The sequence below is a fragment of the Podospora anserina genome, chromosome 1 (assembly GCF_000226545.1).
Source record: "Podospora anserina S mat+ genomic DNA chromosome 1, supercontig 5".
Lineage (NCBI taxonomy): Eukaryota > Fungi > Ascomycota > Sordariomycetes > Sordariales > Podosporaceae > Podospora > Podospora anserina.
The window spans coordinates 1-13,926 of NW_001914829.1; the positions used below are offsets into that span (position 1 = coordinate 1).

The 13,926-nt window shown below is 51.0% G+C and overlaps 5 protein-coding genes across 5 annotated transcripts; 3 read left to right on the forward strand and 2 right to left on the reverse strand.

Annotated features, from left to right (window-relative positions):
* Positions 1-2,848: 2,848 nt before the first annotated feature.
* PODANS_1_20360 (uncharacterized protein) lies at positions 2,849-5,625 on the forward strand (the record flags this gene model as incomplete). The annotated part of the gene is made up of 3 exons (XM_001902954.1): positions 2,849-3,157; positions 3,228-3,828; positions 3,917-5,625. 3 exons carry the CDS (start codon positions 2,849-2,851, stop codon positions 5,623-5,625), a joined length of 2,619 nt encoding a protein of 872 aa, XP_001902989.1.
* Positions 5,626-6,543: 918 nt separating this feature from the next.
* On the forward strand, positions 6,544-7,698 carry PODANS_1_20370 (uncharacterized protein; the record flags this gene model as incomplete). The annotated part of the gene is made up of 3 exons (XM_001902955.1): positions 6,544-6,795; positions 6,844-7,364; positions 7,425-7,698. 3 exons carry the CDS (start codon positions 6,544-6,546, stop codon positions 7,696-7,698), a joined length of 1,047 nt encoding a protein of 348 aa, XP_001902990.1.
* On the reverse strand, positions 7,690-9,379 carry PODANS_1_20380 (uncharacterized protein; the record flags this gene model as incomplete). The annotated part of the gene is made up of 2 exons (XM_001902956.1): positions 7,690-8,245; positions 8,343-9,379. Coding segments are annotated over 2 exons (1,593 nt in total), but the record flags the coding sequence as incomplete, so codon positions are not given.
* A 1,109-nt stretch (positions 9,380-10,488) lies between these two features.
* Positions 10,489-11,203, forward strand: PODANS_1_20390 (uncharacterized protein; the record flags this gene model as incomplete). Its single annotated transcript, XM_001902957.1, has 4 exons — positions 10,489-10,522; positions 10,730-10,804; positions 10,902-11,128; positions 11,189-11,203. 4 exons carry the CDS (start codon positions 10,489-10,491, stop codon positions 11,201-11,203), a joined length of 351 nt encoding a protein of 116 aa, XP_001902992.1.
* A 514-nt stretch (positions 11,204-11,717) lies between these two features.
* On the reverse strand, positions 11,718-13,249 carry PODANS_1_20400 (uncharacterized protein; the record flags this gene model as incomplete). Its single annotated transcript, XM_001902958.1, has 2 exons — positions 11,718-12,494; positions 12,551-13,249. 2 exons carry the CDS (start codon positions 13,247-13,249, stop codon positions 11,718-11,720), a joined length of 1,476 nt encoding a protein of 491 aa, XP_001902993.1.
* Between the last annotated feature and the right edge of the window lie 677 nt (positions 13,250-13,926).

Genomic DNA, 13,926 nt, shown 5'->3' on the forward strand with positions numbered 1-13,926 from the left:
TATTACAATATACTCGTTAATAATCTTTAATCGTTTTATTTAATATCGTTTATCCTTAATTTTTTTTAAGCCCGTTATAAAATAATTATATTAATTTTTTATTATTAATTATACTATAAATTATATTTATTTTAAATATTATAATATAATTAATAATAAATTAAATTTATTTAAAATTAATTAATCGCTTTTAAATACGTTTACTTTCGTTATACTTTCTAAATACCTCCTTAATTTTCTTTTTAAAACCTTTATACGACTTAAAGTACTTCTTTATAATATCCTCTCTCTTATTATATTTATTATTGAAGTAATTTCTTAAAATCGGTTCGAACTAAGTAAATACTTTATTCTTAAGCTAGAACGTAATATATATAATTTTAGATTTTTTATTTAGAAAACGAAAAAGGTAGTACCGAAAGTAAATTTTAAATTAAATTAGGAACTCTCTTAACTTTCCCTTTACGCTTCTATAGCGATCGGGTACCTCGAGCTTAGTACGCTTTCCCTCCCTACGTAAGGTACTAATTTTTTGGTGGAGTATAGTATTTTTTTACGTAAGAGTATTATAGGAAAGGCGTAATTTATCTTTAAGTTCTTAAATATAAGCGAAAAGCTAGTCGATAGTAGGCTAGGTCGAGCCCCCCTAAGTACTAACGTTTCCGGCTATAATATTATTTTAATACCTTTAATTTATCCGTAATAAAGTTAAAGTAAGTATATAACGTATAACAAACCTTTATACAGAACCTTTAAAAGGGGATACGGGTTAAAGGTAATTTCTGATAATTAGTTCGGTGTAGCTAAACAGTGCATAATAAGATGTCTCGATATAAATACAAAATGCCGTAAATACAAGCTTAAATTATATACTGCGGAACTATTTATCTATACTAGCTAGTTCCTCCGTATATATAGGGTGTAGATAAACAGTTCCGCAGTATGCAATTTACAGTTATATTTACGGCATCTTATGTTTACATCGAGACATCTTATTGTGCACTATTTAGCTGCACCGAACTAATTGTCAGAAGTTACCTTCAACCCGTATCCCTTTCAGAGGTTCTGTATAGGGGTTCGTCACATATAGCTATACGCTCCAGTAATAAGCTATAGGTACTAAGTATTAAGTCTTCCGCTATTGCGAGTACTGTGACAGCATGTCTATGTAGGACCTACAGGCTTATATAGGATATAACTTTTAATAACTATTATAGACTAGTGATTATAATTATAGCTTAAAGTTTAGAATTTATTAGGATTTTTAGAGGATTATAGGTAATTCATTTACCTATATAAATTTTGTGGTGGAAAAAATTCGTTAATATCATGTATATACTACCGGCATTTTCGCTTGCAACTTACAGCAGTAGCCCCTATACTACAAAATTATTAACATACAAAAGTAGGTTAAGCACCTATTATATAGTGAACCATGCCTTGAAAGACAATTATTAGACCTTTCAAAATAGTTAATAAGCTCTTAAAGATAGTTAAAAGGCCTTCAGAGATATTTAAAGAACCTATTAGCTTGCTTTTGAGGCATGGTTTATGATATAATGGCAGAAAGTTGGGACCTGGGAGTGTTGACATCTACAGGCAAGTGACACCTTCTTGCCAACGGATCGAACCGGCTGGCAGCAAGGGACGGGAAGCTGCAAGGGGAGAGAGCGGTTGCCTTATCAGATCCTGTCAGGGACAGGGATCAAAAGAGGTGAGCTGGAAGGGTTGCTCTTGCAGAAAGCAAATCAAACAACTACTATTGAATGGCGGGTTAAAGGAAAAAGTGCTCAACAGAGGGGAGGCTTGGAATACAATACTTTGTACAGCAAACTCTCTTATCTAGAGAAGAGGATTCCTGTGTCTTTTGAAGTAGAGCCGATCGCCTCGCGATATGGGAGTCCCATCGTTCATTTTGGAGATGGAGCTTCAACCGTTGACGAGGTGGGGTGGCTATTTGATGGTGGGGGTCCCAGGGAACATCGCAATTGCAACGGTCGCCAGCATGCGGAGGGAGAAGCAGGTCCAAGAGATCGGTCTGGCAGGTGAGGGTGTCCCATCTTGGCAGTGATGGAGTGGACGGGCGGGCATATTAAACCACCAGACTGTCCCACGCTGCTAATCGTGTTCCCGAGACCCCGCCACCCAATCGACATGCGGTTGCCGTGTTGCAGGCTGTTTTGACATCTCTCACAAATCTTACTGACGGTATACCAGGCCCGGACTGGATAATTTCAGTTGTGCCAGATTGGGAATCTCCATGAGCATACCTTAGGCCGAATCTTCTGGCAGTCCCTTCCCTGGAGCAAAATCAGGCAAGCAGCTCCCGACATCCGACCTTCAGCGTAGATTCAAGATCTGAGTTTTGTTTATTTTCACACCTCAAGAACAGAGGCCACGCTCTAGCTAAATCGACGCCCCGAATGCCTTCAGCGTGTCACCAACCACACAACGTTCGCTCAACGGATAGCTCCAGACCGCTGCCCGCTGCCAACATCAGCCAGCCAGCCAACAACTCCCACGAAATCCTGACGGAAGAGGCGTTATTAAGCTTTCAACACCAACGTCAACATTTCTCCACCTCGGCATTTGCCAACGATCTCGAATCTTCCTGTACCGACGACACCTGGCCCGTGAGCGTCTCAGCTTCCAGGAACGATTACAAGCACAGTCACTGGAAGACAGTCCTCGATGGTCACAGATTACCAGCCCAAGACAGTATTCATATCCATATCTTGGCCTCATCGATATCATCATCGACACAGTACCGACCCTGGTTGTACATCACGGCTGTGTACAAGGCTCTGGTCTAGGCCTCAAGCCGAGGACGAGAAGCCTCCACTTCACAATGGCAACATGGAGTGGCCAACGGACACGCCTTACAATGCTCTTACACATCATCCTATTCACGTCTCTGTCGAGGGCTGCTAAGGTCATGTTCACGACAGGGACAGATGTTGATGGTGTGACACGAGAACTCGCTGCAAATCGGTATCCAGCTCTCTATACTGGTGATTATGGCGACTGCATGGGCGGAAACAGTCTATTCAGCATCAGCAAATTTGATGCTGCGTATTATGCCGACAACATGACGATAGTGCTTCATATGGACGGCACTAGCAGTTTGAGGAACGAGTCCCTGATGATGCGCATTTCTGTTGACGCATATGGCGAGAACCGATTTGATAAGATCGTGAATCCTTGCAACCTCAACATTGCTAGGTGAGTCCGAATTGGCTCCGGACTTGAAAGACGTATACTTACAAACATGCAGTCTATGTCCTGTTCTTCCTGATGTGCCATTCCGAGCCTGGGTAGAAATTCGTGTTGGCCCACAGCAGATAGGGGGCATACCTAACATTGCTTACGAGATACCCGATTTCGAAGGCACGACTCGAGTGCAAATCTTTGCCGGCTCTGGTCAACAAGAGGCTGGATGTTTTCAAGCTGCCATGCAGAACGGGAAGAGTCTTTCGCACGCGTATGTTATCGCGCCCTTCATGGGCCTTTTCACAATGGTCGCCATCATCGCCTCCTTTTCCACTGCGGCATACGGAATAAGCGTCCCTCACATGAGGATGCACCACGCTCATTCGCTCTCGGTCTTCATCGTATTCGAAACCTTCCAGACGATATTCTTCTCGGGGGCACTTTCTGTCAAGTGGCCATCGATCCTCGTTGCATGGTGGTCAAACTTTGCCTGGTCCGCTGGCTTCATCTACGCGCCCCCTTTTGTCCAGTCGATCAACTCTTTTGCAGGCGTCCAGGAGGAGCTAGGGCACGTCGTATGGTTCCGGTCCTATGATTATCAACAGAGGAGAGCATTTAGTTGACCAGATCTATGGGCGATCTCTGATGACCAGGGGCTCGTTCAACGCCACTGATCCTTGGCGGTATGAATGGGGTGGTGATCCAGTAGCCCTTGGGTTACCACTTCCAGGCACTTGGAGTGGCTTTCCTGCAACGCTGGCGGCTATTGGAATTCCAGCTGCCGATGCCTTTGTGTTCGGCTTGCTTTGGTTTCTGATAGCCGTCGCTCTGGTCATGTTTGTCGTCATTGGTGTCAAGATCTTGTTTGAGGGTCTCGCGAAAGCGAGGCTGGTCAAAGAGGATAGGCTTGCCTACTTTCGCAGCTACTGGGTCGGATTCCTCGGCCATGCTCTGTTACGAACACTGGTCATTGGGTTCTTCATGCTTATGACCCTGGCTATTTTCCAGTTCAAAATTCGGGGCTCTGTTGGCGCGATAGCAGTTGCGGCTGTGGTATTCTTCGTTGTTTTGATGGGGGTGACGTCGCTAGTGGCGTATGGGGTCTGGTGTCGAACTCGACACGGTACTTTCACCATCACGAAGGACCGGGCTGTTTTCTACCGATCAACGTGGCGTGTTTCAATAATTTTGGAGACCAGGATAAAGGAGCACAACTTGGAGGTCAAGCCTATCCTCAGCATCCCAGTCTACCGCCTTCGACACAACAACCACGACGACGACTACCCTACCGTCCATCTAGATCAGCTGTACGTTAAGAGATTTGCATGGCTCACAGCGCGCTACAGACGCACACGGTGGTGGTTCTTTGCTTACTACATTACATATTCATTTGTTCGAGCAGCTTTCATAGGAGGAGCTGGGGACGTTCCTCTTGTGCAGGTTTACGGTGTACTGGCGCTTGACATAGTCAACCTTGCCATCAGCGCTATCTCAAAACCCTTCGAAGGAACTCGAAACACGGCTATGGGTGTCTGGGTACTCGGCCTTTGCAAGATATTGACCACCGGCATCTCGATTGCTTTTCTTCCTCAGCTCAAAGTCAACCGTATCATCACGACTGCGCTCGGGGTAATCATCATTGTGATCCAGGGTTTCACTACCGTTGCCTTGATCATCTTGATTATCTTGAGCGCCCTTTCTTCGAGGCTTTCGCTACTACGGAATCAAGAAGAGTTCACGCCACGATGGCTCGACAAGGTTCGCATCCGTTATTTTGAAAAGATGCAGACAAAGGCACAAGACAGATGGAACCCCCCCAGGGGACTGGTCTCGAAGGATGATGAGATAAAAGGACCAACAACACCGCCATCGCCACACTTTTCCGTCACTGGTGTTCGACGTGGCTCTAAGATCGAAGATGACTTTGACGGCAGCACTGTATACAATTCGCAACAGTCGCTCCGTGAAAAAGGAAGCGACCAATCCTTGACCGAGCAGCCTCGTGGCCGTCACAGCCAGGCTGGTAGTGCCAGATCTCGGCTGAGTACGGGGAGTCTGCCTCGGACGGGTCGTGCGAGTCGCATGTCGTGGTCTTCAAGAGAGTGTGCGGATCCGGCTTTGCTAGAGCGGCCGGATAGTACTCTCGCCAAACGGTTGAGTGGAATCACTTTTACCGTTACACCAAACGATGGCAGTAGCATGATGACCAGGGACAATGCCAGGGTGTCGGGTGAATCGACCACCTCTCACGTCCGACCGCAAGCCAGCTACCGCAGCTTCAGGTCACAGTCCACGTCGAGGGCGTCGAGTATCCATGAGAAGGCCAGCACTCCGACACCGACCCGGGAGACGTTTGGGTTGCCGGCGCTCACTCGTCCATCGACATTGCCAGAGGCTGCGGAACCAGACGAGTAGTCTTGCAAGACGATACTTCTTCAAATTAGGATGGTTGTAATAATGTCACGGCAACAGCGTCACGGACTTTTTCTTGTCTCTCGTTTATGAGTCAGTGTTGAATAGAATTCTGGGGGTCTTTGATCATGATTTTCTTGGGAGGAATCTTGCATAGTGGGTGTTTTGGCGTCTTCCTGGGCAGGTACAACTTTACACTTTACATCTTTTTGCAAAATCCAACATTTTTTCCCACTTACTCTCAATCCTCGTGAGAACAAACATCAACTCCCGAAAACAGCGGGGAAAGGGGACCCCCAGAGAGGAATAACATAGTCCCCTGTTGTTTCCCGCGGGTTGGGTAAGCCTGCGTCATCCGTTTAGCGACCCCGCTTCAACTCCCGAGCCCCTCCACGGTCCCCTCTCGCAGTCCCCGAATGCCCCACATGAAGGGCCTCAGATCAGTTGGGTTTGTTTGCTCGGTCCCAATTGTCCGGGCTTTCGGTCCTTACATCATGGGGGTTGTCACTGCTTTGGCGGGTTGTACCATTGGGTGATGGGGAGTCGGGATTCTTTACCCAAACTCCTTGAAACTAGCTTGGTGATGGCTGGGTTGGTCTGGCTCTTTTCGGTTCTGGATCCCCGGGTAAGTAAAGAGCTTACAAGGTCATGAGGTGATGGTTAGTCTGATTAGGAGATGATTGTATAAGAGCCGGTGGGTGGATATATATGGGCATAATTACACCACAGGGCGCAAGACAGGCGGAGGTTTTGTTGCCGGGAGGTACCTTATAAGATATAGCCTGCCTGCCGACCAAACACTTTTCCATTCCTCTATGTCTTTCACCCATTGATATCTCTTACCTCCCCTCTGTCGCGTCTCGACAAGCGAGAACACACACACCACCACCGGCACACCGCAAAGAAGAGAACATACGCAGAATGGCGGAACCGCGCAGAGAAAACTCCGGCCCTGTCGGCCCGCCGCTTTTGGACTTGACGATTGACAACATCACGCCGAATACCATCAGGATTAACAGCCAGTCGGACGACCAGCGGTTGACGTATTTGCTGTCGAGACTGGTGACGCACCTGCATGACTTTGCGAGGGAGACGCGGCTGAGCACGGACGAGTGGATGGCCGGGCTGGAGTTTTTGATTGCTTGTGGGAAGATCTGCAGCGAGGTGCGGAATGTAGGTCGCATCTGTTTCCGACATCTGGTGGTTCAGGGAGGGCGGTAGGCAGCAAGGTATCAGGTGCTGATGTGGGGAGACAAACAGGAATTCATCCTCCTCTCCGACACCCTCGGCCTCTCCCTCCTCCTCGACAACATCAACCACCCCAAACCCGCCGGCGCAACCGAGGGCTCCGTCCTCGGCCCCTTCCACACCCACGATGCGCCCCTCCTCGAGAACGGCGCCTCGATGACCTCCGACCCGGCGGGTGAGCCGATGCTTGCCGTTTGTACCGTCAGAGACACGGCTGGGAACCCCATTGAGGGCATCAAGATTGATATCTGGGAGACGGACAGCAGCGGGCATTATGACGTCCAGCACAGCGACCGGAACGAGCCGAGCGAGAGGTGCGTCATGCTGAGTGATGAGGAAGGCCGGTTCTGGTTCAAGGGTTTGAAGCCGGTGAGCTACCCAATCCCGCATGATGGGCCGGTGGGGAAGCTGCTGGAGAGGCTGGGGAGACATCCGTGGAGGCCGGCGCATATTCACTTCATGTTTGAGAAGGAGGGTTGGGATAAGTTGATCACGTAAGTTTTCACCTTGGCCGTGCTTTCTGGGAGGAATTGGGATGCTGATGATCAGATAAGGGCACTGTACCTTAAGGGTGACCCCTACGAGACCTCGGATGCCGTCTTTGGCGTCAAAAAGAGCCTCGTTATCGAGCTTGGCAAGGTAGACAAGGAGACAGCGGAGAAATATGGGGTCGAGGAAGGCACATGGCTGCTCAAACATGACTTTGTGCTCACCACGCAAAAGGACACAGAGAAGCTGAGAGACGACCTGGCCAAGGAGGCGTTGGCAAAGTTGGGCTTGCATAATCTCAAGCTGGTGGATCATCTGCCTGTGCCAGATCTAGATTAATGTTATCAACCGGCTTTTGCTGTTTTTTGTTTCGGCTTTTTGCCCTTTGACTTTTTTCCCAACCGACGGGCCAGTGTCGTTGGCTTCGTGCTCGTGGGTTGACGGTGGCTGCTTCATCAGTCGAACCACAGCATCGAAGTAACCAGCGGTGCCGCCGTATTTGTGCACCAAGGCTGGGATATCGACCGAAGAGATATCTCCAGTCCGCTTACGTCCAACGATCGCTGCGTTGCGTGTAGATGGGATCCGGAGCATTTCCTGCTCAACCTCCCAGCCGCATTCAGCTGCTATCTCTGACACCCATCCCACGAACGAGGAGTAGGTCGAGTCGGCCTTGGTCTTGTCCTTTGGTGGCGATGCTCGGAACAGCTTTCCGCTGAGATCATGGCTGCAGCAAGGGATAGAAATGAACGGACAGTCGGAGACAGCCGCAAGGATAGGAGTCCAAGGCGTCAGCTCGTCGGCGTGGTTGGAGATGATAAATGTCCCTTTTGGAAAGACGCCATCATGGGCCTTTTGTTCGTCAAAGCCATCACCGGACCCGCCTCTGCTGACATATGTTGGCAGCAAAGCCAGCTCACGAAGTGAATCTTGCTCCTCCCCCGACAAAGACCTGACTCTGGTGCTGTACGACGCTCCACGACGTTCGTGACCTAGCATCGAAGCCCCAACCGGAAAACCCTTCTTGATTTAGAATGTGGACGAGCAGCCCATTCCCGCAGCCAACATCAACGAATCCAGGAAACGGTCCCTCGCCATACATGTCCTTCCACAGCTCGATCATGAAAGCTGCGATACAAATGTCCTCAAAGATGTGTTTTTCGGGATCCGTCTGCTCTGCCCAACCCTTGATGAGACTTCTCGCATGCTTTTGTTTCAACTTGGTGTACGTGTCTTGCACCCGCGCTTGAGGAAGCAACACATCGTGATGGACTCTCTTCTGATAGCCCTGAACCCGGCCCTTGCCGTGCTTGTGAATGACCATGAGCAGCTGGAAAGCGGTCCGTATGAGCTTGTCAACGGTTCGGTCCTGCTCGTCAAAGAAGAGGTAGGAGAGGGAGATGGACCCGCAGGACTCTGCCGGCGTCCATTCGTGAACAAATGCTATGCCCTTGACTACTGGGTGGTAGAAGGGCATATCCGAGGGCGTGGATACATGCGGGAGATAGATGACGAGAGTCCGCTCAACCGCCTCCCCACCAGGGTTGCTCTTGTAGATGAGGCATGTCTGGTCAAGAGGCTTGTCTCTGAGGGTGTTTCTTGGTATGAGCTTGCGGATGACATGCCGCTGGAGCTCAAACCCGACAAAGGAGGGAATGTCGGCCACGAAGGCCAGGCTATCAGCCTCGTCGGCTGGGGTTGCCGGGTTGGCGGGACCATCCTGTGCGTCGTGCAGGATATCCGCACGGAAGAGCCATGTCGAGTTGATGTTTGGATTTCGGATCAAGTTGTCCATGACACTGTCAAACACCGGAGGTCCAAACGCACACTCGTGGCGGTACAAGGGTCGCCATGTTGCCTTTGTTGGGGTGGTGTGTGTGTTGCCGCTGCTGTGACCGGCAGCCTCGAAGATGACGGGTGGTGCGTCAAGCGCCAACTCTTCCGGCCTGAATGCCATTGCGAGCCACGGCTGCTTTCTGTGTCTCGCGCTCGGGTCGTCACCGGTCGTGTATGAGGCGAATCACTGCCGTCGGTCGAGGGACAGGCTCACCTCACAGGGGTCGGCCGAGAAGGCGGCGGAGAAGCACCGAGGGGCAAAAAAAGGCTTGGCGCAGGGCCCTGGTGGTGAGCTTGTCACAGTGAACCAGTCCCCGATGGTGGCGGATGGTTTTGACATCTTGTGCCTGCTGAGCCTCTCGAAGCCTGTCTCGGGTCTCCATCATGATGGCCTATGACTGGGCTTCACCATTGAATTATGTGAGTTTACACCACTGGTGACACATCTATGGCAAACGTTACATGTCCAAATCCGGAGAAGACTGGCAAGCATCGGGTCCCATGTCATTGATTCGCATCACCAAGTCCACCTGCCCCGCGGCCCAGCCGACGGAACGGCGGGCTTCCCGTCGATTAGTCCAGGGCAGCGATCGATGAGTTGCAGCCGCGTTGCATTCATTCATTGACTTTGAGAAAACAGAAAACAGAAAACAATGCTTTGACGGCGCAAAAGTTTCAATACAGGTTGACTGCGCAGACCCGGAGGCATCCTGTCGTCCCTGCTCTCGTTATCGGATAGAGAATTGCTCTGGCGAAGAACGAACGAATGAACTCCCAAAACGGTGAACAGTGTTGGGTGACCAGAGCCTTGTGACGCAACATCCCACCCCTGCAATATGATATAGCGAAGTACCCCGAGGTAGACAAAGAGGCAACCTGTAGGAGGTTCCGCAAGCTTCACTCTCCGAGGTACGCGTGCGGTACGTTTGGTGAATCACTGCCCCACCCCTTCGTAGATGGCGGTGCCTTAGTGGCCAACCCAACCAGGGCCTTTTTGCTGCCTTGTTGCCTGAAAAGACCGTTCGCCCCACCTACCCATCCTCCCTCTTCCCCTCACCTCGCCATTTCCACTCTCTTCCCCTTCTATCTACCGGACCTAATCATCATCTTGCCATCCACCGCAGCATCACCGCCCGCATACTTTCTCGGCACCCCGAAAGCTATAACTAGCCCACCCAGCACTCCCGATTTTTGACTCTGCACATAGCGAGACACTCTACAGTCGTCGGTCGCTCTCTTCCCCGTCACCAAATAAAACCCTTCTCCCAAGGACACCCCGAAAACTTCGAGTTTATGTCCACCGAAATCGAAAACCTCAAGACCTACGGTACGTTCATTATCGTTCTCGCACACCACCCATTACCCGCGTTTTCGTGCCGCCAACGTTCTTGATGGATGTTGACGGCGCGTCACCGTCATACGCAACCTCGTTCACAGCCTTGTGGAGTCACTGCCACCTGGTCCACGTCCAAAACATCGAAGCACATTGCGCCGTTCATCAAAGAAACATTGCTGACCGCCACTTGTCCTACAGATCCCTTCGCCGAAGCCGACGAGGACTCGGGCAAGACCAAACAGACCCAGGAGTATATCCATATCCGCATTCAGCGTATGTGTTTGCACTTTATCGTCACGTGGTCCTGGCCTTGAGCTGCCAACCACGTGTGAGTTCACCGACAACAAGACAAGTGCTAACATTGTCACAGAGCGTAATGGACGTAAAACTCTGACCACCGTTCAGGGTATTCCGAGCAAGTTCGACCACAAGAAGATTCTTAAGGTTGTCAAGAAAGAGTTCGCTTGCAATGGCACCATCATCAGTGACACCGAGATGGGCGAGGTGATCCAGCTCCAGGGTGATCAGCGTACCAAGATCAAGGAGTTCCTCACTGATAAGGAGAATGGCCTCGGCCTCGATGACAAGACCATCAAGGTATGCAGCATCTACACCGTCACAACACACCGAGACAGCACGCTAACTGATACTCGGCAGGTGCACGGCTTCTAAGTCCGGCATGTCACACGTGCCGTAGCTCACTTCGAGTCCCCCTCTGGGGAATACGGAGCAGCGTCTACGAAAGTAGTCACTACGAGCGCTGAGAGGACCCTTGGTTGGGTCCAGCGGCATAATGACATGATACCCCACGATGGTTACGGACGTCCTTTTTCCCTTAGCAACATTGTTGCAGGAGGTTTTTGGGAAGGGAAGGCTCTATTTTTTTGCGCGATACAGATCGTCGTTCGCTTAGGTAGTCGATTTCTGGTGGTTTTCAAAATCTCTGGAACGATGCAAGACGCAAGCCTTTCATTATGAAATCTGCGGTCTTGGGGCAATGGGATCATAAGTTGCGATAAACTTGTGCCATGACTGTCTTGATATGCCTGGTTTGATATGTGTACGCTGCATCTGTCAACCAGCTGTGCTCGCAACGACTGCGTTGTTGTCTGTTTGAGTCTGATACATGTTGCTGTTGTGACTGATGACTTGCTGCCATCAAATCGTATCAAGCCGAACGGGATTATCACCATGTTTTTTGCGTGTGAACAAGATCTAAAGATAACCATGACGCCAATGCTACCACATTTGCCTGAACCATTCCCCCATTTGACCGTTTCCACAATCCCAATCTTGAAATAAGGATAGGTATAAAACTCGAGCCCAGAAAAGACAGAAAAAGAAACAGAAAAAAGAAACAGAAAACAGAAACAGAAAAAGAAAACAGGAACGGCAACTTGACAAGATCCAAGATGACTCCCTCGAAAAGTGCCCGAAATAAAACGAAACGAAAGAGACGTGTTAAAGATCCCTCGTCACATTCCCATACTCCATAATCTTGAGCGCCAGCCCCGTGATGACCCCCCAGACCTGCGACAGAAAAGTGACGAGCGGGATGTCGGGATAGTCGGTGCGGTTGGAGTGCAGCTGGGCGAGGAGGGCGACCATGGAGGTGAAGGAGGCGATGGAGAAGGCTGAGATGGAGGCGCGGGTTTCCTTGCGGATGTTGATTTTGCGTTGGGTTAGGTGGTAGAGGAGGGTGAGGGTCTAAGGGACGGTCAGGTTGGTGACAGGATGGGAGAGGGAGGGGGACACGTACAGTAGATATCACTATCCAGCCTGGTAGCAGCAGACGGGGATCCTCGGAGCCGCCGGTTAGGTAGAGGACCCCCCATGTGCACCAGCCGTTTAGGGCTGATATGGCGAGGAGGCGGACGATGGTGGCTTGGGGGGTGTAGTTCAGGAGCCAGCGGGACATGAGGCAGTCGGTGAAGAAGAAGGAGAGGTAGGAGGAGGCTACGCACTGTTGGAGAGTTAGCATGGCTTCGGAGATGGGGGGGGTTTGGGTGGCAGATATACCCAAATGGTAGCGAGCAGCGTCTCTGTTATCCTCAGGGTGGTCTCAAAGGGAATGTCAAACCCCGTGGTTGGTATCCTCGTTGGCGGTACCTCTGTCGTGGGGGCAGAAGGGGGTGAGGTGCAGGAAACGGCAGAAGAAGGCTTAGATAACCTCCCAAAAGAGAACCCGTGCTGTCCGTTCCCAACGACGACATGGTTGGTGACCAGAATGGAGAAGATCATGTAGACGAGGCGGAGGACGCATGGTAGGCCGAGCCATAATCCCGGAACGATCGAGCCGAGGCGGCTGATGTAGAGGAGAATCTGCCATGGGGTTGAGATGCCCAAGACTACGGCGACGCGGGGTCGGAGGACGGACGTGGATTGGATTTGCCCGGACGAGGAGGCAACGGGGCCGGAGGATTGTGTGACAGCTCGGAGGAGCTGGTGGTGGTGGTGGTGATCGGCGGTGACGGAGGGGTGGATTATGGGCTCGGTTGATATGGCTGTTGAGACAGCCGTGGTTGTCGCAGTCTTGCTGCTGTATGGAGGCGGGTTGTCGACATATCGAGGAGTTTGCGCCCTTGAGCGGGCGGGGGAGGTGGTCGTCGAGCCGGTGACATGAGTGGCATAGTCGGTGGTGGTGTTGCTGTTTGCGCCTGGTGCGCTATCCGCTGCTGCTGCTGCTGCTGCTGTTCGGCGCTGCTGCGCGGCTGGCATTGCGAGGTTGGACATCAAGACACTGGCTCTCTAGTTTATACCCATAGAGCAAATGGGAGTCACCTGAGAGGGGTTTCACCACTCCATGGAAAAGGCGAAAAGAGACGGGGAGAAGGCGGAGAGAAATCTATACTTTGGTGGCAGCGGCGGAGGGGCCGGATCTTGGTAGGTTCAGATGGACGGCGGTGATGTGAATTTCGATTTTGGGGTCTATCTTTTCGCTTCAGTGCAGGTGGCTTTCTCGTCGTCAGCGGCCCAGCGATCAATGTCGCAACAAGGGGTGCTCGATGCAAGCCTCCCACGTACGATTGCTACTAGGGGCTCCCCTGGCTACGAAAGCCGGCGTTTCATTGGTCACCATCTCTTCGAGAAGCCCAGACCTCTGGGAAGCTCCAGAGGTTTAACCTTCCGTGGTGGGGGTTGGTCTTGACTGTGGTGATAACTGATAGCGATCATTGGGTGTGCTGGACCCACATATTTTCTTCCGCGAGCGCCCGAAATTTTGAGAGCTTCGAAGCTTCCTGGTGTTGCGCTGTCGGCTACGCCCGCGCAACAGCTTCCGTTCGATCGACCGTTTCCGACGTCGCCGCCGACGAATACCGGCTCGTTACTTTATTGGTGCGGTCAACCTGGGCAACCGACAAGGCAACAAGCCGACTCATAGCACGCAGGCGGGG